The following is a 25391-nucleotide window of genomic DNA, read 5'->3' as shown; positions in this document are numbered from 1 at the left end:
CTGGTGTGCCCGACCGTAAAAAAAAAAAAAAATCTGAAAAGTTCTTGATTGGGGTGGGTGTCACTTTGGGGAGATGATGGGGGTTCTGGAGGCAGTTGAGGGACTCTTCAGCATACTTGGGGGCAACGGTTTGGGGGGGGGGGAGATGAGGTCTCTGGAGGGGGCTGGCGCTTTGTACAGGCAATGTGGGAGACTAGAGGGCATTGTTTGGGGCACTATGGGGGACAAAAGGTCCAGAGCAAATAAGTGAGCACTGTGGGAGATTGACAGGGGCGGTGGGGACTGAAAGCTCTTAGGGGACTGGGGTGCACTGTGGGATGTCAGCAGTCACTGTGGGGACTGAAAGCTCTTAGGGGTCAGAAGGCACTGTGGGGATTGAAACGGCTATTAGGGTTCGGAAGGCAATGTGGGGATTGAAGGCTCTTTAGGGGGGGGCACTGTGGGAAGTTCACAGGCATTGTGAGGACTGAAGGCTCTTAGAGGGTGTGGGGGGCACTGCAGGGACTGAAGACTCTTAGGGAGTCGGTGGCAATGTGGGAGGTTGACAGGCACTGTGGGGACTGAAGGTTCTTAGGGGGTTGGAGGTCACTGTGGAGACTGAAGACTCTTAGGGAGTCGGTGGCAATGTGGGAGGTTGACAGGCACTGTGAGGACTGAAGGCTCTTAGGGGGTCAGGCCTCACTGTGGGAGGTCGGCAAGCAATGTGGGGACTGAAGGCTCTGTGGGAACTTCACAGGCATTGTGAGGACTGAAGGCTCTTAGGGGGTTGGGGGGGGCACTGCAGGGACTGAAGACTTAGGGAGTCGGTGGCAATGTGGGAGGTTGACAGGCACTGTGGGGACTGAAGGTTCTTAGGGGGTTGGAGGTCACTGTGGGAGGTTCACAGGCACTGTGGAGACTGAAGACTCTTAGGGAGTCGGTGGCAATGTGGGAGGTTGACAGGCACTGTGGGGACTGAAGGCTCTTAGGGGGTCGGGCCTCACTGTGGTAGGTCGGCAAGCAATGTGGGGACTGAAGGCTCTCTGGGGGGGGGGGGGGGGCACTGTGGGAACTTCACAGGCATTGTGAGGACTGAAGGCTCTTAGGGGGTTGGGGGGGCACTGCAGGGACTGAAGACTCTTAGGGAGTCGGTGGCAATGTGGGAGGTTGACAGGCACTGTGGAGACTGAAGACTCTTAGGGGGTTGGAGGTCACTGTGGGAGGTTCACAGGCACTGTGGAGACTGAAGACTCTTAGGGAGTCGGTGGTAATGTGTTGACAGGCACTGTGGGGACTGAAGGCTCTTCGGGAGTCGGGGACACTGTGAGGACTGAAGACTCTAAAGCCCCATACACACGGACCAATTGTTGGTCGTAAATTTTCGGCCAATGTCCGATCGGCCGATTGGCGGCTTGTTAGTATGATGATTCCGACAACCGACTGCAACTTTTCGGCCGAACAAAATCTGGTGTGCATACTATAAAATTTTTGTTGGCCGTCACCAGAACGGCCGATTGTTCATCAGTCAGTACAGATTTCGGCCGACAAAAGTCAGATGAGCAAGACTGGGCATGCTCAGAGAAGAAAAAAAACACACGAAAAGTAGACCAGCACATGACATCACTTCTGCAGTTGGTTTTTGTTGGCCGACAAAATTCGTGTGCAGTATAGGCACATTTCAACCGACACAAAAACACTGGACAAAAGACGGCCGATCGTTCGGCCGACAATTGGTGCGTGTGTACGAGACATTAGGGGGTTGGAGGTCACTGTGGGAATGAAGACTTTTATAGGGTCAAGGGAAAATGTGGGAGTTTGGCATAAACTGTGGGGATTGAAGACTTAGAGGGTCGGGGGGGGCACTGTGGGAGGTTGGCAGGCACCATGGAGACTGAACTCTCTTGGGGGGGGGGGGGGCACTGTGAGGATTGAAGGTTCTATGGGAGGTTGGGAGGAACTGTGGGAGCTGGGATGCATTGTGGGGGGTTAGGGATCTATAGATAGCAGTAGACTCAGGAGGAGGGGGGCCATGGTCTCATAATAGGCCTTGGGCAGGTGGTTTTTTTTTTTTTTTATATAGGATAGGATGCGTGAAAGGATAAAAGTAATAATAAATGAGAGAAGTGATGGGATGAAACTATTATATAAAAGGAGTAATGTGATAAGAGCAATAAATGCGATGTATACTAGCACATTAGGGCTAACAGTTCATGGGTGCCCATATTTAAAAAAAAAAAAAAAAGATTATTCGTCTTTAAGTGCTTAAAGATTTAAAAGTATAAAAGAAAAACACAACACAGAAGGGTGCAGATAAGGGAGGCGCACTTGGAGGCTGCTGACATTAAAATATGTCACAAAACCCAAAATGAGCTCAGTTTCTATTCCAGGTAAGTGGGCAGAGTCATGATTTGTGCTGGAGACGAGGACCTTCTGTTATAGGAAGTCTATGCCGCATCTCGCAGTACTTTAAAGGTTGGGTTTTCAGCTTCTTTTGTAGGGCCTCAGTGCGATCTTAAGGCCTAAAATGATGATATGTGTGCTATACACCCCTGTTTCTGTGTGCGTCGTTGGCTAAAAATGGGCAAAAAGAAATAATATGTATAACTCCGCCTACTTGCCCCAAAAGCAGAGACTAAACTCCATGATTTTTGGGTTTTATGCTGGAAGTGAGGTGTAAATGTTATCAGAATGCAATGCTGTATCTCCCTTAATGCAAAGATTTGCAGTTTCATTTTATATTCAGGTATAGATTTCAGAAATATAGTAAATATATATCTGCCCCCCCCCAAGAACGAAAGACTCGGCTCATAAGTATGCTGCAGATTTTAGCTGATCGAGAAGAAAAACTCCTCAGATGTGTAAATCAGGGAGAAGAACTTTCGCACATTCCTGCGCTGGTTTTATTGGGTGTTTGCAGACTGAATTAATTGCACAGTTACGGCTTCATTACCATTACAAAGCCCCGGCCTGCGATTTATTTGGTAACTTTCCCAGCTCGGCCTCTTTCATTGAGCAGCGGGGTAGATGCGTTCTCTTCTGGTTTGTTATAAATTCTTCCCAGACAGAACAGGAAGCTGTGGAGCGTGTCTTGTCCCTGTTCAGCTGTTAAATACTGCAGGAGGAAATGTGAGGTTTTTGTGTGTAAAGTCCTGCAAATCCAGGTTCAGGAAGTCAGATTTACATACAGCTGTGTGCTGTCTGCTTTACTATCATGCAGTAATGGAGTTCTAAATGCTAACTACGTTTAATGTCCCTTTAAATGGTTCATTCGGGCCAAGCTGGCCTAAAAGAACTATTTACTGTACTAACAGGTGCTCTTGCTGGGCGTGCTGTATTACCTGTATGTAGCGTGTTGATTGCATGTGGCCTCAGCCTTATATACAGTGCTGTGCTCTGGCAGTGGAATGGGGATTTCTTGTCCTGCTCCCAAATAGAAATAATCAAGCTAAAAGCTACTTTGCCATTCACAGGAAGCTTTGGATTCTATTGGCAGGAAGGTTTGCATTCTGTTGACCATTTACAGGAAGCGTTGCTTTCTATGAATGAATACAAAGCTTCTCCTGATTGGCTGAGGTGAGCAGACATCACAATCTCCACCTCTGCAAATCAGAGGAAACTTTGCGTTCATTCGTAGAATTCAAAGCTTCCTGTGAATGGCCGACAGAAAGCAAAGCTTTCTGTGGATGGTGCAGAGAAAGCAAAGGATCCTGTGGACGGCGCAGAGAGGGCAAAGGTTCCTGTGGACGGCGCATAGGGGGCAAAGGTTCCTGTGGACGGCGCAGAGGGAGCAAAGGTTCCTGTGGAAGGTGCAGAGGGGGCAAAGGTTCCTGTGAACAACGCAGAGGGGGCAAAGGTTCCTGTGAACGACGCAGAGAGGGCAAAGGTTCCTGTGGATGGTGCAGAGAGAGCAAAGGTTCCTGTGGACGGTGCAGAGAGGGCAAAGGTTCCTGTGGATGGTGCAGAGAGGGCAAAGGTTCCTGTGGACGGTGCAGAGAGGGCAAAGGTTCCTGTGGACGGTGCAGAGAGGGCAAAGGTTCCTGTGGACGGCGCAGAGAGGGCAAAGGTTCCTGTGGACGGCGCAGAGAGGCAAAGGTTCCTGTGGACGGCGCAGAGAGGGCTAAGCTTCCTGCGGACGGCGCAGAGAGGGCAAAGGATCCTGCGGATGGCGCAGAGAGGGCAAAGGATCCTGCGGATGGCGCAGAGAGGGCAAAGGATCCTGCGGATGGCGCAGAGAGGGCAAAGGATCCTGCGGATGGCGCAGAGAGGGCAAAGGATCCTGCGGATGGCGCAGAGAGGGCAAAGGATCCTGCGGATGGCGCAGAGAGGGCAAAGGATCCTGCGGATGGCGCAGAGAGGGCAAAGGATCCTGCGGATGGCGCAGAGAGGGCAAAGGATCCTGCGGATGGCGCAGAGAGGGCAAAGGATCCTGCGGACGGCGCAGAGAGGGCAAAGGTTCCTGTGAATGGCTGAGCAACACTCAGCCTGATTCTATTTTGGTCTGGGCGGAGGACCAGAAGTTCTAGTCCCATCACCAGAACACAGCGCTGTATAACTGAGGCAGGTAATACATCGCTCCCAGCAAGCGCACCTGTTGGTGCAGGAAATAGTTTGGCTCAAAGGAACTATTTTAAAGTGATAATAAATGTAGATTTAGACTTTAAAGCTGAAGTTTAGGTATGTTATATGTTTACATTGTTTCATTGATTTGATCTTGGACCTATATAACTATGTATATATACCATACCCGTGGAAGCTGGAAACCACTGTAATAGACACCACCACTACTACAGAGATCATCACTAGCTTCTGGGCTAAGCGGCTGCCTCATGTGCACAGTACTTCAGCCATTCAGGGAGCACTTTACATTTTCTCAATGAATGCAAAAGGTTCTCTGATTGGATGAGGTGGAGGTCTTCACAACCCCATCTCATCCAAACAGAGATTTCTTGGCCTTTATTTGGACAATGCAAAAGGTTCCCTGAATGGTGCCCACGGCAGGCGGGTGACATACTTTGTTGCATGGCAGCCGCATAGCACAGGACCCGGAAGCTGGTGGAGATCACTGGAGTATCAGTGTCCACTACAGCGATTTCTAGCTTCTATAGGTATGGCACTTACATTGGTCGAGGCTGGACCAACGTACCGTAACTATGCAAAAATGTTTATTCCTGTAATTCAGCTTTAAAACTTCATGTGTTACATTTTCATAGAAAACAATAAGACTTTGCATATTGTTATATCCGCAGTAACATTCACTCCTGATCTGTCATTGCTTTGTTTTCTTCGTAGACTAAAGGAGTGGTCAGTACGGCGGTATCGGCGGCTGTACAGGCGGCTCGAGGAAGAGGACGGGTGGCATTGGCCAGAGGGGCCTTTGTGGGAGCTGCTGCTGCTGCCCCGGGATATATAACCCAAGGTACACAAGTCAGAGTACCATATATATGAAAAATATATACATTTTTTTTCCTTACAATTTCAAACATTTACTCACACATTAATACACTATATTGCCAAAAGTATTGGGACACCCCTCCAAATCATTGGATTCAGGTGCTCCAATCACCTCCATGGCCACAGGTGTATAAAATCACGCACCTAGGCATGCAGACTGCTTCTACAAACATTTGTGAAAGAATGGGTCTCTCTCAGGAGCTCAGTGAATTCAAGTGTGGTACCGTGATAGGTTGCCACCGTGCAATAAGTCCATTCGTAAAGTTTCCTTGCTGCTAAATATTCCACGGCTAACTGTTAGCGGTATTATAACACAGTGGGAACAACAGCAAGAGGTAGGTCTCATAAAATGACAGAGTGGGGTCAGCACATGCTGAAGCGCACAGGGCGTAGAAGTCGCCAACTGTCCTCAGAGTCCATAGCTACAGACCTCCAAACTTCGTGTGGCCTTCAGATTAGCACAACAGTGCGTAACAGGGATCCTCAGACTTCAGCCCTCCAGCTGTTGCGGACCTACACATCCCATGAGGCATTGTAAAACTAGGCATGATGGGAATTGTAGTTCTTGAACAACTGGAGGGCCATAGTTTGAAGACCCCTGGTAGAGAGCTCCATGGAATGGGTATCCATGGCCGAGAAGCTGCATCCAAGCCTTTCTTTCAGCACCAAGTGCAATACAAAGTGACGGATGCAGTGGTGTAAAGCACGCCGACCATTGGACTCTCTAACAGTGGGGACGTGTTCTCTGGAGCAACCAATTACGCTTCTCTGGCTGGCAATCTGATGGATGTGTCTGGGTTTGTTGGTTGCCAGGAAAACAGTACTTGCCTTACTGCATTGGGCCAAGTGTAAAGTTTGGTGGGGGTTATGGTGTGGGTTTTTTTTTTTTTTTTTTTTTCAGAGGTTGGGCTTGGTCTGTTAGTTTCAGTGAAGGGAACTCTTAAGGCGTCAGCATACCAAGACATTTTGGACAATTTCATGCTCCCAACTTTGAGGGAAGAGTTTGGGGATGACCCCTTCCTGTTCCAACATGACTGCACACCAGTGCACAAAGCAAGGTCCATAAAGACATGGATGAGCGAGTTTGGGGTGGAGGAACTTGACTGGCCTGCACAGAGTCCTGACCTCAACCCAATAGAAAACCTTTGGAACAGGAACATGCCATCCCCGATCATGAAATTGTCCAAAATGTCTTGGTATGCTGATGCCTTAAGAGTTCCTTTCACTGGAACTAAGGCCTCGTTTCCACTGAATGATACGGTACGTTTTGGTTTAGTTTCCATTGTCAAAAGTTGTAAATGGTACCCTAATTCCCAACTGTACCACTTTTTTGGTACCCTTTCGTTGGGGTACCAAGCACATTAGTACTGTACCAACAGGGTGGAGCAATACTGTTGAGGTACTGTTGAGCTTAGGTACTGTTGGCGGTGGAAACGCAAGCCTGATCAAGGCGTACCGCACTGTACCGAACCAAACCGGTCAGTGGAAACGAGGCATAAGGGGCCAAGCCCAACCCCTGAAAAACAACCCCACACCATAATCCCCCTCCACCAAATGACTTGGACCAGTGCACAAAGCAAGGTCCATAAACACATGGATGAGCAAGTTTGGGGTGGAGGAACTTGACTGGGCTAAACTCAACCTGATAGAACACCTTTGGGGATGAAATTAGAGCGAAGACTGCGAGCCAGACCTTCTCGTCCATCAGTACCTGACCTCACAAATGCTCTTCTGGATGAATGGTCAAACATTCCCATAGACACTCCTAAACCTTGTGCACAGCCTTCCTAGAAGAGTTGAAGCTGTTATAGCTGCAAAGGGTGGGCCAACTCAGTATTGAACCCTACGGACTAAGACTGGGATGCCATTAAAGTTCATGTAAAGACAGGCATCCCAAAACTTTTGACCATATACTGTATGTTGTTAAAAGCCAAGCCACTTCCTTAGCTCCAGTAAGAGGCAGGAACATATCTGAGCATTAATAGCCATACGTCCCATTGGCTTATGTTCTGGCATTAGGACTGAGAGGGCAATTTGGATACATTGGGAAACATCTTCAGGACATGTCCGGTTGAATGAGACCAACTTGGATATACCATGACCTGGGTAAATGAGAGCTTTCACAGACAGCTCTTTTCCTTTTTTCTAATTGTCCCTTTCTAACTGATGTTAGATTTTATTTTGGGGTCCTCCACCATTTAGATGGTTCTGTATTACAGAAGGAAGTTCCCTTTGTTGTCTCTCTCATGGTCTGTGTGTAGTAAGATCATCTCAGTGTATAATCAGACTCTTCTAATGTTTTATTTCTAGGATATGCAGCTCCATATGGATACAGTGCCGCGGCGCCGGCTTATGGTATGTACACAACCGCAAATTTCACACTGAAATCCAAAATAAATGTATTTATCCCCCTGTAATAAAATATAATTAGATGTCCACAATCCTCCTAAAAAAAATCTGGGTCCCATGCATTCAATGCAGCCAATTTCCATATCAGTTCCAGGCCTCCTAGAAACCGGCATATTGTTCTTGATTGGGGGGTTTGAAGCCATATGAGAGCAACCCAACTCTTATGTTACAGCCGTATTCCAACACTGATTAATTATTTTCCTCAAAATTGTAAAAAAAAAAAAAAAAATACCCCATAATGATAACGTGAGAGAAGTTTGTTTGAAATCTTTGCAAATTTATTAAAAATAGGAAACAAAAATAATCCCATGTACATAAGTATTTACACCCTTTACCATTCAACATTGAGCTCAGGTGCATCACACTTAACCCACTTTAAGATCAGAGGATTTGGCTGCTCAATGACCAGGCTCTATTTTGCGATTCCGCAATGCGTGACTTTAATGGACAATTGCGCGGTCGTGCGATGCTGTACCCAAATAAAATTGATTGTCCTTTATTTCCCAAAAACAGATCTTTCTTTTGGTGGTATTTGATCACCTCTACGATTTTTTATTTTTTGCGCTATAAACAAAAAAAGAAGCAACAATTCTCAATAAAAAAATGTAAAATTTTAACATTTTAGGTCAATTTGTATTCTGCTACATATTTTTGGTAAAAAAAAAATCCCAATAGGTGTATATTGATTGGTTTGCGCAAAAGTTATCACGTCTAACTACGGGAAAGATTTGTCATTTTTTATTTATTTTATATTTTTTTTTTACTAGTAATGGCGATCTGCAATTTTTTTTCAGGATTGCAGCGGACAGATCATACCCCTAACTGACATTTTTGACACATTTGGGGGGGGGGCAGTGACATTACTACAGTAATCAGTGCTAAAAATATGCACTGTCACTGTAATAATGACACTGGCAGGGAAGGGGAACACAGTAAGTGATCAAGGGGTTAAATGTGTACCCATGGGCATGTTTCTAACAGTATGGGGCTTGTGAAATGATCATAGAGATCTGTGATCCTATATAGAAGGATCACAGGCACTCTGTGATTATTCCAGAGAGAAGAGCGGTCAGCTGTGCTTACAATAGCCACCCCGTCCTTCTCTCTCAGCGGGGAGCGATCGTGGGTGTCAGGTGCCAATCAGAGTCAGGTGTCAATCATGACTAGATCTTCTAAACTCCTTGGTGTTCTGTAAATACGTGAGGAGGCACCTCCACACATCTAAGGAGTGAAATGTTCTCTTTCTCATTCTTAGGATTATTACAGAAGGATGGCAACACTATTTCCTGCTTCCTGTTAAAGGGAGAGGCTACTTTGGGCAGATACAATGGATCTGGCCTGAGAATAACCCTATCCGGCAGGATCAACATAAAAGGCTCTTTTACAGAGAGCCCCTGTAGGTCCCCTACACTTCTAGCAGTTGTGACGGCTAGCAGTAAGGCTAGTTTACTTTAACTGAAACTTCCTCTATAGGTTCAAAAGGGCTACTAGATAGACTCTCTAGAACCCTAGTTAAATCCCAAGGTGGGAACCTATTTTTAGCTATAGGGGTAGCTCTATCCCTTGCTAACAAAAATCTTTTAACTTGAGGCTCTTTCGCAATCCTTGCATCTAGAAAGAATGAAAGAGCCGCTACCTGTACCCGAAGGGTGTTATCCGCCACACCCTTCTCTACCCTATCTTGTAAAAATTCCAAGATTACCGGGACGGAGGTGGAGGCAGCTTGTTTCTGCCTACACCAAGTACAAAAGGTTTTCCAAACCTTCAAATATATTTTTCTAGTTACTGCCTTTCTGCTCATCAAGAGTGTATCTATCACTCTGTCTGAGCAACCCTTCAATCTGAGGACCTGGCGCTCACCAACCACGCCGTCAGTTGGAAGAATTCTGGCTATGGGTGCAGAATTGGTCCCTGCGATACCAGGTCCGGAACACTCGGGTGGCTATCGAGAAGGTCTTTAGGGTTGCAACCCATGCCCTCCTTGGCCACCATGGGGCAATCGGGAGAAGGCTGAGTCCCCGGAGAGCGACTGAGCTTTTGTAGAACTCTGGGAATTAGTACTAGTGGCGGGAAGGCATAAGCCAACCTGTACTTCCACTTTTGGGCTAGAGCATCTAGGCCCACCATTCCCTTTTCCTGTGTCAGGGAAAATAATTTTTCTACTTTTCTGTTCTGCCTGGCGGCAAACAGCTTCACTTCTGGACAACCAAACTTTTTGACCAGAATCTGAAAGACCTCAGGATTTAGTTCCCACTCCTCTTGCCTTATGGGATGACGACTGAGGAAGTCTGCTTCCTCGTTGTTTACTCCTTTTATATGGATGGCCATCAGGGAGGTTAATCTCCCTTCGTCCCAAGTCAGGATTGAGGGGCTTGATCTGGTGGCTCCTTGGTGATTTAGATAGGCTACTGTTGTAGCATTGTCGGAGAAGACTTGTACTTCTCTGCCCAGTAGGAGAGTTTCGAAGGCCTTTAAGGCTTCGCCCACCGCTTTTAATTCTCTGAAGATTGAAGTCTGAAGGCTTATGCCACCTCCTTTCCCCAGGTGCCCTGGGCTTGAGCACCTTCTAGATGTGCTCCCCAGGTGCTTGCGTCCATGGCGACCCAAACTTGGTTCCACTGACCCCAAGGTCTGCCTTTCACTAGATTGCTTGGATTTAACCACCACTCTAGAGACTTTTTTACCTCGGGGGTGAGGACCACTACCTTGTCCAAGGATTCTACCTTCCTGTCCCAGGAAAAAAGGTGGAAGAAGTGGAGATCTCTGGAAAGGAGCTGCGCCCAGACTACCGCTGGGATGCAGGCTGTCATGAGTACCCAGACCCTCAGAATATCTTTTCTGGAATACAAATGGGTCTCCTTTAGGGTCCTCACTGCTGAGACTAATTTTTCCACCTTCTCTTCCGGGAGAAAAAGGCTCTAAACCCTTGACTCTATCCGATACCCTAAGTAGGTCTGAACCTTGGCCGGCTCCAGGGATGACTTTTCCTGGCTGATTAACCAGCCCAGGGTTTGCAGGATAGTTATTACCCTCTGGGTATCTGAGTTCACCTGATCTGCGGATGGGCCGAAGATCAGTAAATCGTCCAGATAAGGAATTAAGGCTATTCCCTGGAGATGACTGTAAGCTACTGCCTCTCAGTACTCAGGCTGGCCGCAAGTTCAAATGGAAGTGCCTTGAACTGCCAGTGCTCCGTCCCTTTTTCGGTGACCACCGCAAACCTCAGAAAGGCCTGATGTTCTGGATAAATCAGGAAACTGCAGGTAGGCATCTCTGAGGTCCAGGGTAGTCAAACACATCTTTCTCTTACGTCCTCCGACAGTCGCCGCCTCTTCATATTCGTCACATATGGGGTATTAGACTTTGCTCCGAAGGAGTAGCTAGGCAACAGAATATGTTAACAATAAAGCTTTAACATATCCCACCCTCAAGGGGTGGTCCCCTCAGTCAATACCCTCCTACTTCCTGCAACCATATCTCAGTTTTAATGTCTAGCTTGTCAGGAGTGGCTGGCTCTCTCTGTGCTGGGACTTTCTGTCCCAGACTCTTTCTTCTTTTTAATATTTTGTTTGAGTTTTTCTCTCTACCTTTAATTAGCTGTTATTTTGTCAGCGTTAGTTAGTTCTTCGGACGAAGAGGATCATGCGGACTGGGTCTCGGGCTGATCCCCCTGGTCGCAGGTCGTGGGTCAGTGGCTTCCCAGTCTGCCATCGAGCGTTCAGCCAGGTAACGCTCCTGGCATAGTGAACGACCCATCCCTGTTCGGTGCAGGGATGATTGGTGAGGTGGCTACCTCACTGGACGCTGTGCGGTTTCTTAACCCCCATTTTGTGCGTCTTGAATTGCGACTCTCCCTGCCTCATGTGCAGCGGCTTGTTCGCCTGTGCGGGTCCCCCACGCCATGTGAGGTAAGTGTATTTATGTGGGGACCTGTCTGTCTGGGGGGGTGTCAGTCTGGGACTGTGTAACCTGCCTCTATTCACACTGCTTGTCTCCCTATCTCTCGGCTGCATGCTGTGGGCTGCAAGGGGGGGGGGGAGCTGTATGACACTGTGTGTGTCAGACTGGGCAGTGTGAGAAGCTGTGTGCTGTGGGGCATGTTTTTTTGGCATGTTTGGGCATATACAGCGATCGCTGCGGCGATCTGACATGTATTCTTATATTGGAATGTAATGTGTGTTTTAATGCACTGTGGAGCGGCGGTTTCGGCGCCAATCGACGCCATTTTGCCTACACCCGCTCCGGCCGCATGGTTTACATGCATGGCGGCCATTTTCTTGTAGCCTCCATAGGCTTACATAGAGCGCCCTGGCAGCATCACTTCCTCTTTCCAGGAACACCGATCGAGGCAGCAGCAGCGGCGAGGGTCTCCTCAGGTTTTATCCTTCTGTTCTTGCTATCCATTGCCTGTGTTCAGTTTGCATATTCCCTGTGGGGGTCTCATTGTGCTTGAGTGTGGTGCGGTGGGCTGCGCTTGCCACGCTTGCTAAAAAGGGGCAGTTAACCCTTGGTTGTCTGGCTTTACAGGGGCAATGGATTCTCAGGAGGGCAAATTTCCTACAGTATTGGTGGAAAGCCAGGGGACCGCTGTTTCCCCCCCAGGGGGGGATTTAGCCACTATTGTGGCTGGCCTTGCTGCTCAGGTGCAAATGCTGGTGGCTGCTCAATCTACTAAAAGGCCCAGAGTTGCTCTTTCCTCTGATTCTGAGGGTGAAGGTGATGGGGCTGTTCTGGCAGGGGCCTCCTTATCGGGGTCCCGCTCCTCTCTTGATCTAGTGGGGTCTGAGGTGGAGGCTGAAGTTGAGGGGGTCGATAATTCTCCCCCTGGCTCGCCTGAAGAGCTTGCAATCATGGATGAGTTGATTGCTTCCATTAAGCAAACGCTGCGTTTGCAGGACGAAGTGTGTCCCCCCGCTGCCTTGGCGGCTTATGGGACGCAGAGAAAACGCAGGACGCCGCAGGTTTTTCCCTGCAATGCTGATTTTCAGCGCGCTGTTAAGGATCAATGGCGCGATCTGCGCAAGCCTTTTGCGGTACCAAGTAAATTCAAGCTGCGTTATCCTTTCTCGCCTGCCACTGATGAACGGTGGTGTGTGCCTCCACCAGTGGATCATGCAATTGCGGTTTTGAACAAAGCCACTGCGATTCCTGCAGAGGGTTCCCCTGTTTTCCGTGATGCCACGGATAGGAGACTGGAGTCTCTTGCCCGTCATACTTATTCTGTTACGGGTTCTATGCTTAAGGCTCTGTTTGCTTCTCTCATGGCGGCCCAGGCGATCGCAAGTTGGACGCAGATGCTTAGGCGCGTCCTAGTGGCCGATTCGGCCTCGCCGGCGACCCTGGATATGGTGGATCAGATCCACCAGGGTGTCATGTATCTGTGTGATGCGGACCTGGACCTGATTCCGTTGGCTGCACGTGTGCACAGCGTGGCGGTGTTGTCTCGCCGCCTGGTTTGGTTAAAATGTTGGTCGGTGGACCAATCTTCACGTAAGACCTTAGCCAATCTGCCTTATGATGGGTCTCGCCTTTTTGGGGAGTCCCTGGATGTGTTGATTAAGGGGATCACCGGGGGTAAGAGCACTCTCTTGCCCCATTTCCCCAAGGCTAAGGGGGCTTCTGGGAAGAAGCATGCAAATTTTCGGCCCCCTCAGGGGTCCTTTCGTGCCTTTCGGCCGCACTACAAGGGCAAACCGTTCAAAGGTCAAGGCTCTCAGAAGAAGCCCTGGTCTGGGAAACAGAAGTCCGGCCAATCCGGACCTGCAGCCCATAACAGTTCGGCCTGAAGGGGCGCCCTCACCCAGTTTTGGGGTGGGGGGACGCTTGCTCGGTTTTTCTTCAGCCCTGGTTGGCCCGTGTGCGGGACAGATGGGTTCTGGAAATCGTTCGATCTGGTTACAAGATCGAGTTTCTCTCTCGGCCGGAGAGCAGATTTTTTCCCTCAAATCTTCAACTGTCTCCAGAGCGCCTGCGGGACCTGCACCTGGCGGTGCGGGACCTGAGGGCTCAGGGAGTGGTGGTTCCGGTGCCTCATCGGGACAGGTTTCGGGGGTTTTATTCCAATCTGTTCACCGTGCCCAGAAAGGAGGGCAAGGTTCGTCCGATTCTGGACTTGAAGGCTCTGAACCGCTCTGTGCGGGTTCGCAAGTTCCGCATGGAATCCCTGCGGTCGGTGGTGGCTGCCCTGGTTCCGGGGGAATTCATGGCCTCCATCGATTTGAAGGATGCGTACCTTCACATCCCCATATTCGAGGGTCATCAGAGGTACCTTCGATTTGCCATTGCGGAGGATCACTACCAGTTTCGTGGCGTTGCCCTTTGGCCTCGCCTCGGCTCCGCGGGTCTTCACCAAGGTGCTTGCACCGGTTCTGGCATTGTTGAGGGCCCAGGGCGTTTCTGTCCTGGGGTATCTGGACGACATTCTGGTTCGGTCTGCGACCAGACAGGGTCTGGAGGAGGACCTGTCTGTCACAATGCAAACTCTGCAGGAGTTTGGTTGGACGATAAATTTTCCAAAGTCAACACTGAGTCCGTCGGTTCGTCTCCCCTACCTGGGAATGATTCTGGACTCGGTGCAGGCGAAGGTCTTCCTGCCGGAAGACAAACTCAGGACTCTCCGGGAGGAAGTCAGGTCCCTCAGGGACGTTCCGAACTCGTCTCTGCGGACGTGTATGAAATGTCTGGGATTGATGGTCTCGGCCTTCGAGGCGATTCCTTTCGCACAGTTTCACACGCGGGGTCTCCAAGCGGAGATCCTGTCTAGGTGGGACGGGCGACCTCAATCTCTGGATCTTCAAATCTCGTTGAGTCTTCGCACCAGGGAAAACCTTCTGTGGTGGCTCCAGTCCCCGTTGGTGTCCGGGGGCAAGTCGTTTCGTCCGATCTCGTGGACGGTAATCACCACGGATGCCAGCCTGTCGGGCTGGGGTGGAGTTCTGGGCGTTCTGTCCGCTCAGGGGACTTGGTCGGAGGGGGAGTCTTCCCTTCCGATCAACATTCTGGAATTGCGTGCGATAAATCTCTGTCTTCATTGCTGGACGGACCGGCTGCAGGGTTGCCCGGTTCGGGTGCAGACGGACAATGCCACGGCGGTGGCCTACATCAACCACCAAGGGGGCACCAGGAGTGCCCGAGCGGCTCGAGAAGTGGCCGACATTCTGTCTTGGGCCGAGACTCATGTCCCGGCGATAACGGCGGTTCACATTCCGGGAATGGAGAACTGGCAGGCGGACTATCTGAGTCGCCAGACCCTGGATCAGGGGGAATGGTCTCTCCATCCGGCTGTCTTCCAGACGTTGTGCGCGAAGTGGGGTCTTCCAGATGTGGACCTGTTCGCGTCTCGCCTCAACAACAAGGTGAGGAGGTTCGTGGCAAGGACGCGCGACCCTCGGGCAGACGCGTCGGACGCGTTAGTGGCCCCGTGGCATCAGTACAGGCTGATGTACGCGTTTCCACCGATTCAGTTGCTGTCCAGGTTCCTTCCCAGGTTACACTCGGAACGCAACACGGTGATTCTTGTGGCACCGGACTGGCCTCGCCGGTCCTGGTACGCAGACCTCGTGAATCTGGCGGTCGACGCCCCGTGGCGTCTGCCTCTTCGAGACGATCTACTGTCTCAAGGACCGATATACCATCCTGCTTTACAGTCGCTGGCTTTGACGGCCTGGCTGTTGAGACCGAGGTCCTGAAGGAGAGGGGTCTCTCTCCGGAGGTCGTTCATACTTTAATCAACGCGAGGAAGTCTTCCTCGGGGAAGGTTTATTACCGTACTTGGAAGGCCTATTTTGCCTGGTGTGAGTCCAAGGGGTTTTCACCCCGCACGTACTCGGTGTCCCGTGTGCTGTCTTTCCTTCAAACGGGGGTTGATCAGCGTTTGGCGCTGGCTACGATAAAGGGTCAGGTGTCTGCTCTGGCCGTTATGTTTCAACGTCCCGTGGCTTCCAACCCATTGGTTGGCACCTTTGTTCAGGGTGTGCGGCATCTGGTTCCCCCGAGGCGGGATCCTCTGCCCCCTTGGGACTTGAATCTCGTTCTCTCTGTGTTACAACGTGCTCCTTTTGAACAGATCAGGGAGATCTCGTTGTCTATGTTGTCCAAAAAGGTCGCCTTTTTGGTGGCGATCACTTCGGCTCGCAGAGTGTCGGAACTGGCGGCTTTGTCCTGCAAGTCTCCGTACCTGGTTATTCATTTGGATAAGGTGGTCTTGCGACCTAATCCTTCTTTTCTGCCGAAACGAGTTTCGGAATTCCATCTTAATGAGGATATTGTCTTGCCTTCGTTGTGCACGAAGCCTAAACATCCAAAGGAGGTGAGATTGCACTCTCTGGATGTTGTTCGGGCGATAAGGGTTTACCTTAAATCGACTGAGTCTTTTCGAAAGACGGACTCCTTGTTTGTTCTTCCAGAGGGTCCTCGGAAGGGCATGGCGGCTTCGGCCTCTACCATCGCCAAATGGATCAGGCAGACCATTGAACAGGCCTATGCTTTGCAGGGGAAGGTTCCCCCTGTGCCTGTGAAGGCGCACTCTACTAGATCTCTGAGTACGTCTTGGGCCTGTCGTCATGGGGCTTCTGTAGCCCAGGTGTGTAAGGCGGCGACTTGGTCGACCGTGCACACTTTCACAAAATTCTACAAAGTAGATGTTCAGGCATCGGCGGATGCTTCCTTTGGCCGCAAGGTTCTTAGTGGGGCTGTTCCCTAGGGTCCCTTGTTGGGGACTCCTGGCGGTTGGGATAAGTTTTGTATCCCCTGGTTTTTTTTGTCTTTTCCTGGGTTGTTGCTCCTGTTGAGCACTTATTTTTGCTGTTGCCCAGCTGGTTTCCTTCCTTTGGTAAGGTTCCTTTCTTTGATGTGGAGACTGCGTTGCCTTTCGGTGCGGATGCGTTTCCCACCCCTCATGTTTGCACTGCTTTGGGACGTCCCCATATGTGACGAATATGAAGAGGCGGCGACTGTCGGAGGACGTAAGAGAAAACGGAATTTTTGTAAAATCTTACCTGTAAAATTCCTTTCTCTGAGTCCTCCGACAGTCGCCGCCCCCGCCCCTCTTTTGGGGTTTGATTGTATACTCTACTGCTATTCCACTAAAACTGAGATATGGTTGCAGGAAGTAAGAGGGTATTGACTGAGGGGACCACCCCTTGAGGGTGGGATATGTTAAAGCTTTATTGTTAACATATTCTGTTGCCTAGCTACTCCTTCGGAGCAAAGTCTAATACCCCATATGTGACGAATATGAAGAGGCGGCGACTGTCGGAGGACTCAGAGAAAGGAATTTTACAGGTAAGATTTTACAAAAATTCCGTTTTTTGGAGACTCCTGTGTACTGAAAAGATGTTTTCCATGGAGAATTTCTTGTATACCAGAAATTTGTTCAGACTCTTTAAATTTATTATGAGACAGAACTTCCCGGAGGGCTTGGGTACCACAAATAATGTGGGAGTAAAAGCCTTGGAAGTGTTGGTCTTTTGGCACGGGCACTATCACTAGCTGCTCTGCTTGTGTTTGAATTCCCTGCAGCAGGGCCTTTCTTCTTTGTACCTGCATAGGGAGATGAGTCAAGGTTATGGAAACTGGTGGTTTTGAAGCGAATTGTAGGCGAAAGCCTTCTTGAATAGTTCGGTGAATAAATGAGCAAACTGAAATTCTTTCCCACTGGGAAACAAAGTGTTGAAGTCTGCCCCCCACCAAGATTTTGGCGTCACTTATTGTTTTTGGCGCCAAAGGATGAGGAGGGAAAGAGCAAACTGCTTCTTTAACTACCTCTTCCAAGACCCCATCTTTTAATGGGTTCTTTCCTTGCCCTTTCGCCCTGGGGGCCTCATTCTTTCTAGGCCTATGCTTTTTGAGTTTGGTTGGAAATTTCTTCCCTTTTTCTGAGGATCTGGACAAGACCTCACCCAGACCTGAACCAAACAATAGAGACCCCTCAAAATTTTAATCTTCCGGACGCCGATCAGAGGATGGAGGACACCCGCCTAGAGGGACCAGCAGGACACCCGCCTAGAGGGACCACCCAGGTGACTGATGGCGAGTGTCTTCAGGGGCGACCTGTGAGAAGCCTTAGAAGGCGAGCAGGTAGAGTGCAGCCCTCACCGGCGTTCCTGAACCTGGCTCACAGGGGTACCATCAAAACGCTACGTTTTTCCAGGTAAGAGGAAAAAAAAATGTTTCGCTGTGCGGAAACGCAATCAAACTGAGGGACAAGGAGAAGGGTGGGGCCTTTTAACAGCTGTGAATTGGATTGCGTTTCCGGTTAGGAGGAGCATGACATCTCTCATAAGTATGCCGTCCTGGAGGGTGAGAGGAGAAAAAAAGATTTCAAAAGCCTTTTTGTTTTGTGTAAACCAGAACTTCAGTATCTTCCAAACCTCCCTCTGGTGGAAAGGGGGGAAATCCAAAATGTTGGCACCAGAGCAAGGGGTGAAGGTAAATAATGCCCCTGCACATACACAGGAGGAGTCAGATCTCTCTAGGAAGGGTATATAACCATTATACTGTACAATTGCTTTTTGACCTTTTGTAATGTAATGAGATGTAGATTTTTTTATTGTATTGACCTATACAGCAAGGGTCTCCAAACTTTCTAAACAAAGGGCCAGTTTACTGTTCAGACGGCCAGACTGTGGCCACTGGGAGTAGAAAAGGTCCCAACGTCAGTGGGGGGAAAAAAAGGAATGCCCCGTTTGTGTCATATTGGGAGGAATAGTGCCCCATCATTGGTATCAGTGGGAGGAATAGTGTCCCATCATTTGTATCAGTGGGGGGAATAGTGTCCAATCATTGGTGTCAGTGGGAGGAATAGTGCCCCATCATTGGTATCAGTGGGAGGAATAGTGCCCCATCATTGGTATCAGTGGGGGGAATAGTGCCCCATCATTGGTACCAATGGGGGGAATAGCGCCCCATCATTGGTATCAGTGGGAGGAATAGTGTCCCATCATTGGTATCAGTGGGAGGAATAGCGCCCCATCATTGGTACCAGTGGGGGGAATAGGGTCCCATCATTGGTGTCAGTGGGAGGAATAGTGCCCCATCATTGGTATCAGTGGGAGGAATAGTGCCCCATCATTGGTACCAGTGGGGGGAATAGCGCCCCATCATTGGTATCAGTGGGAGGAATAGTGCCCCATCATTGGTATCAGTGGGAGGAATAGTGCCCCATCATTGGTACCAGTGGGGGGAATAGCGCCCCATCATTGGTATCAGTGGGAGGAATAGCGCCCCATCATTGGTACCAGTGGGGGGAATAGCGCCCTATCATTGGTACCAGTGGGGGGGAATAGGGTCCCATCATTGGTACCAGTGGGGGGGAAAAGCGCCCCATCATTGGTACCAGTGGGGGGGAAAAGCGTCCCATCATTGGTACCAGTGGGGGGAAAAGCGCCCCATCATTGGTACCAGTGGGAGGAATAGGGTCCCATCATTGGTACCAGTGGGAGGAATAGAGTCCCATCATTGGTACCAGTGGGGGGAATAGCGCCCTATCATTGGTACCAGTGGGGGGGAATAGGGTCCCATCATTGGTACCAGTGGGGGGGAAAAGCGCCCCATCATTGGTACCAGTGGGGGGGAAAAGCGTCCCATCATTGGTACCAGTGGGGGGAAAAGCGCCCCATCATTGGTACCAGTGGGAGGAATAGGGTCCCATCATTGGTACCAGTGGGAGGAATAGAGTCCCATCATTGGTACCAGTGGGGGGAAAAGCGTTCCATCATTGGTACCAGTGGGGGGAAAAGGGTCCCATCATTGGTACCAGTGGGGGGAATAGCGTCTCATCATTGGTACCAGTGGGGGGAATAGTGCCCCATCATTGGTACCAGTGGGGGGAATAGTGCCCCATCATTGGTACCAGTGGGGGGAATAGTGCCCCATCATTGGTACCAGTGGGGGGAATAGTGCCCCATCATTGGTACCAGTGGGGGGAATAGTGCCCCATCATTGGTATCAGTGGGAGGAATAGTGCCCCATCATTGGTACCAGTGGGGGGAATAGAGTCCCATCATTGGTACCAGTGGGGGGAATAGGGTCCCATCATTGGTACCAGTGGGGGGAATAGCGTCCCATCATTGGTACCAGTGGGGGGAAAAAGCGTCCCATCATTGGTACCAGTGGGGGGAAAAGCGCCCCATCATAGGTACCAGTGGGGGGAATAGGGTCCCATCATTGGTATCAGTGGGAGGAATAGTGCCCCATCATTGGTATCAGTGGGAGGAATAGTGCCCCATCATTGGTGTCAGTGGGGGGGAATAGTGTCCCCTTAATTGGCATCAGTGGGGGGAATAATGCCCCATCATTGGGAGGAATTGTGCCCCAGTGGGGGGGGGTGTTATGCTCCATTGTTGGTATCTGTGGATGTAATAGTATGCCCCAAGGCCAGATAAAAGCAAACAAAGAGCCACAGTTTGGAGACCACAGCTGTACAGAGTAAGTTGTCACTACATATCTGTTCTGTATTACATGGAAGGTACATAAAAATATTTATATTTACCTGAGTCTCTTGTCTTTTCAGGTATCCCTAAAAGGATGGTCCTCTTACCAGTTATGAAATTTCCAGCATATCCAGTTCCCCATTACTCCTTTTTTTAACAAACGCATCGGGCAGGACCGTTCGGAATGTCAGAAAAATGGAACTTATTTTCTTTGATTGTGGGATTTCCTTTGTAAAGACCCTTTTTCCTACTTTTTTTATTTTAACAGAAAAAAAAACACAGAAAAAAGAAAATTTAGTTATTTAAACGAAAAACTTGAAGAAAATTGTACTGTGAAATGTTACCTCATTTACAGATAAAAAAAACAAACTCTTTTACTGCCAGAAGACACAGCCATGTATAGAAGACGTCTGGTCTGGCAGCGGAGGTAGCCGGCTTTCTGCCCTAGGAAATGATGTAGGCGAAACAAGTATACCTTTTAAAATGAAGTACGAAAACTGTAAAATTGATAAATACATTTATGAAGGATGTACGATATTAAAACTAATAACAGAATAAAATGTTTTGTCCTATAATTTGTGCTTTCTGACTCATTTCTACTGGATATCGTGAATGCTTAGAACAAACGTTCTTTAATCAAGGGTCCTTGAGCTGTGTGACTGATTGACCTCCCATCTGATGGTCACCAACACCACTTGACAGGTAGAGCCAGCAGTATGACATCAGAGATCTTTGGTTGTCTTTAAGGGTGGTATTCTGACCAATGCTGCAATGGGGGGTGGGGGGGGGGGGCATTCTTCGTACTACCAATATAAAGGGCATTCTTCTCATTGACCCCCAATGAATTGGTTTTAGCAATACCCTCAGAACTCAAAATTATTTCAAGTGTTCCTTGTAAGACGGTTGCGAGAGACTATCTTAGAATATATACAGTGGGTACGGAAAGTATTCAGACCCCCTTAAATTTTTCACTCTGTTATATTGCAGCCATTTGCTAAAATCATTTAAGTTGATTCTTCTTCCTCATGAATGTACACATAGCACCCCATACTGACAGAAAAACACAGAATTGTTGACATTGTTGCAGATTTATTAAAAAAGAAAAACTGAAATATCACATGGTCCTAAGTATTCAGACCCTTTGCTCAGTATTTAGTAGAAGCCCCCTTTTGATCTAATACAGCCAGGAGTCTTTTTGGGAAAGATGCAACAAGTCTTTCACACCTGGATTTGGGGATCCTCTGCCATTCCTCCTTGCAGATCCTCTCCAGTTCTGTCAGGTTGGATGGTAAACGTTGGTGGACGGCCATTTTTAGGTCTCTCCAGAGATGCTCAATTGGGTTTAAGTCAGGGCTCTGGCTGGGCCATTCAAGAACAGTCACGGAGTTGTTGTGAAGCCACTCCTTCGTTATTTTAGCTGTGTGCTTAGGGTCATTGTCTTGTTGGAAGGTAAACCTTCGGCCCAGTCTGAGGTCCAGAGCACTCTGGAAAATTTTTTTGTCCAGGATATCCCTGTACTTGGCCGCATTCATCTTTCCCTCGATTGCAACCAGTCGTCCTGTCCCTGCAGCTGAAAAACACCCCCACAGCATGATGCTGCCACCACCATGCTTCACTTTTGGGACTGTATTGGACAGGTGATGAGCAGTGCCTGGTTTTCTCCACAAATACCGCTTAGAATTAAGGCCAAAAAGTTCTATTTTGGTCTCATCAAACCAGAGAATCTTATTTCTCACCATCTTGGAGTCCTTCAGGTGTTTTTTAGCAAACTCCATGCGGGCTTTCATGTGTCTTACACTGAGGAGAGGCTTCCGTCGGGCCACTCTGCCATAAAGCCCCGACTGGTGGAGAGCTGCAGTGATGGTTGACTTTCTACAACTTTCTCCCATCTCCTGACTGCATCTCTGGAGCTCAGCCACAGTGATCTTTGGGTTCTTCTTTACCTCTCTCACCAAGGCTCTTCTCCCCCGATAGCTCAGTTTGGCCGGACGGCCAGCTCTAGGAAGGGTTCTGGTCGTCCCAAACGTCTTCCATTTGAGGATTATGGAGGCCACTGTGCTCTTAGGAACCTTAAGTGCAGCAGAAATCTTTTTGTAACCTTGGCCAGATCTGTGCCTTGCCACAATTCTGTCTCTGAGCTCTTCAGGCAGTTCCTTTGACCTCATGATTCTCATTTGCTCTGACATGCATTGTGATCTGGAAGGTCTTATATAGACAGGTGTGTGGCTTTCCTAATCAAGTCCAATCAGTATAATCAAACACAGCTGGACTCAAATGAAGGTGTAGAACCATCTCAAGGATGATCAGAAGAAATGGAAAGCACCTGAGTTAAATATATGAGTGTCACAGCAAAGGGTCTGAATACTTAGGACCATGTGATATTTCAGTTTTTCTTTTTTAATAAATCTGCAACAATGTCAACAATTCTGTGTTTTTCTGTCAGTATGGGGTGCTATGTGTACATTCATGAGGAAGAAGAATGAACTTAAATCATTTTAGCAAATGGCTGCAATATAACAAAGAGTGAAAAATTTAAGGGGGTCTGAATACTTTCCGTACCCACTGTAACACCCCTTTTCAAAACAGATGAACCCTTAAAGTAAATTTCTGGCTCTAGGGAACCTGTTAAAAATTACTATACCTACAACTCATGATACACTAGTATGTGATAGTCAGTGGGGAAGAATACTCCTTACGTCGGCCGTCAGTGGGAAGAATGTTCTTTACATTGGTGATTAATGAGAAGAATGCCCCTTATATGGTCAGTGGAAAGAATATCCGTTCTGGAATACATATTCTGTAAATTTGGGACATATTGATTGTATGTGATAATGCAGGATTTCCTTCCAATCCCCAGCAGCCAAAGCTTTAGCCAGCTGCTGTGTTTTGCTTAGTAGGGATGAGCTCAGGTGTCCTCCAAAATCCTTTCTATCCGAATTTCCACTTGTTGCTACATGGGTCTCCAAAACTTCTAATCAAAGTGCTTGTTTACTGTTCTATAGGGGGGTTGGACTGTGGTCATTGGGAGTAGCAATTGTCCTGGCATCAGTGGGAGTAAACAATGCATCTTTGGTATTTAGGGGAAGAATAGTGCCCCATCATTGGTGTCAGTGGGAGGAATAGTGCCCCATCATTGGTATCAGTGGGAGGAATAGTGCCCCATCATTGGTGTCAGTGGGAGGAATAGTGTCCCATCATTGGTGTCAGTGGGAGGAATAGTGCCCCATCATTGGTGTCAGCGGGAGGAATAGTGCCCAATCATTGGTATCAGTGGGAAGAAAAGTGTATATAGTTGTTGCTGGGGGATATATTGTTGATGGTAGGGGGATCTAATGTTGGTAAGGAGTCTTATTGTTGCTAGGGGACATCTATTGTTGCTGGAGGGTGGGCCGGGGGATCCATTATTGCTGAGGAGTTCTATTGTTGCTTGTTGGGGTCTAATGTGGTTTCTGGGATGATAGAATTGCTGCTGGGGGGACTATTTTTGTTGCTGGAGGGGTGTCTATTGTGGCTGGGGATGTCTGTTGTTGCTAGGGGATCATTGATTGGTATCAGTGGGAGGAATAGTGCACCATCATTGGTATCAGTGGGAGGAATAGTGTCCCATCATTGGTATCAGTGGAAGGAATAGTACCCCATCATTGGTATCAGTGGGAGGAATAGTGCCCCATCATTGGTGTCAGTGGGAAGAATAGTGTCCCCATCATTGGTGTCAGTGGGAGGAATAGTGTCCCATCATTGGTGTCAGTGGGAGGAATAGTGTCCCATCATTGGTGTCAGTGGGAGGAATAGTGTCCCATCATTGGTGTCAGTGGAAGGAATAGTGCCTCATCATTGGTATCAGTGGAAGGAATATTGTCCCATCAGTGGGAGGAATATTGTCCCATCATTGGTATCAGTGGGAGGAATATTGTCCCATCATTGGTATCAGTGGGAGGAATAGTGCCCCATCATTGGTATCAGTGGGAGGAATAGTGCCCCATCATTGGTATCAGTGGAAGGAATAGTGCCCCATCATTGGTATCAGTGGGAGGAATAGTGTCCCATCATTGGTATCAGTGGGAGGAATAGTGCCCCATCATTGGTGTCAGTGGGAGGAATAGTGCCCCATTATTGGTATCAGTGGGAGGAATAGTGCCCCATCATTGGTGTCAGTGGGAGGAATAGTGTCCCATCATTGGTATCAGTGGGAGGAATAGTGTCCCATCATTGGTATCAGTGGGAGGAATAGTGTCCCATCATTGGTATCAGTGGGAGGAATAGTGCCCCATCATTGGTATCAGTGGGAGGAATAGTGCCCCATCATTGGTATCAGTGGGAGGAATAGTGTCCCATCATTGGTATCAGTGGGAGGAATAGTGCCCCATCATTGGTATCAGTGGGAGGAATAGTGCCCCATCATTGGTCTCTGTGGGAGGAATAGTGCCCCATCATTGGTGTCAGTGGGAGGAATAGTGTCCCATCATTGGTATCAGTGGGAGGAATAGTGTCCCATTGAATAGTGCCTCATCATTGGTGTCAGTGAGAGGAATAGTGCCCCAAAATTGGTGTCAGTGGGAAGAAAAGTGCCCCAAGGTCCGGGTAAAGGCAAATAAAGGGTTGTATAGGGCCACCAAGACGCAGTTTGGAGACCACTGTTCTAGTCAATTAAACTGCAGCCTGGGTCAATTTCCACCCCCTTCAGCATACGTAGATAAAGGGGAGGGATGCTGGTGATGTCAATGCTCTTAGATGGACACATGCCCATATTTAGACTGTCATTTACTAAACAGGCGGCATGTGTCCATAAAGGAGCACTGATGTCACCAGTAATTCCGTTCTTCTGATTACATAATCTGCAGGGTGAGGAATGTCATGGCCTGCAGCTGAACGAACTAGAAAATAGCGCAACGTGGAAATTCAGATTAGAGATGAGTTTGGAGCTTCTCTCTCCTAAGCAGCTGCCTACAGGTTTAGCTGCTAAGGATTGGAGGGAGGAAATACTACATTAACATGCTCAGTCAACAAAGGCCCACAATTTCACAGAATATGCATTTCAGGACATACAAGTAGAGATCCTGTGGACTATAAAATAACGCAAAATGGAAGTTCAAATCAAGAGACGTTTGGAGGACACCCAAG

The 25391-nt window shown here is 48.6% G+C and overlaps 1 protein-coding gene across 3 annotated transcripts in view; it reads left to right on the top strand.

Moving 5' to 3' along the window:
- STRBP (spermatid perinuclear RNA binding protein) overlaps window positions 1-20845 on the top strand; it is a 250689-nt gene extending 229844 nt beyond the window's left edge. For all 3 annotated transcript variants that reach the window (XM_082263345.1, XM_082263344.1, XM_082263343.1), the window contains exons 17-19: window positions 5269-5395; window positions 7741-7785; window positions 20351-20845. In XM_082263345.1, the coding sequence (XP_082119471.1) occupies window positions 5269-5395; window positions 7741-7785; window positions 20351-20427 (249 nt within the window). In that variant the 3' untranslated portion in view covers window positions 20428-20845. The remainder of the gene's footprint in view (window positions 1-5268; window positions 5396-7740; window positions 7786-20350) is intronic.
- Window positions 20846-25391: the final 4546 nt, after the last annotated feature.

This window comes from Pelophylax lessonae, assembly GCF_965119305.1.
Source record: "Pelophylax lessonae genome assembly, chromosome: 7".
Taxonomy (NCBI): domain Eukaryota; kingdom Metazoa; phylum Chordata; class Amphibia; order Anura; family Ranidae; genus Pelophylax; species Pelophylax lessonae.
This window is presented reverse-complemented; position numbering and strand designations above follow the sequence as displayed.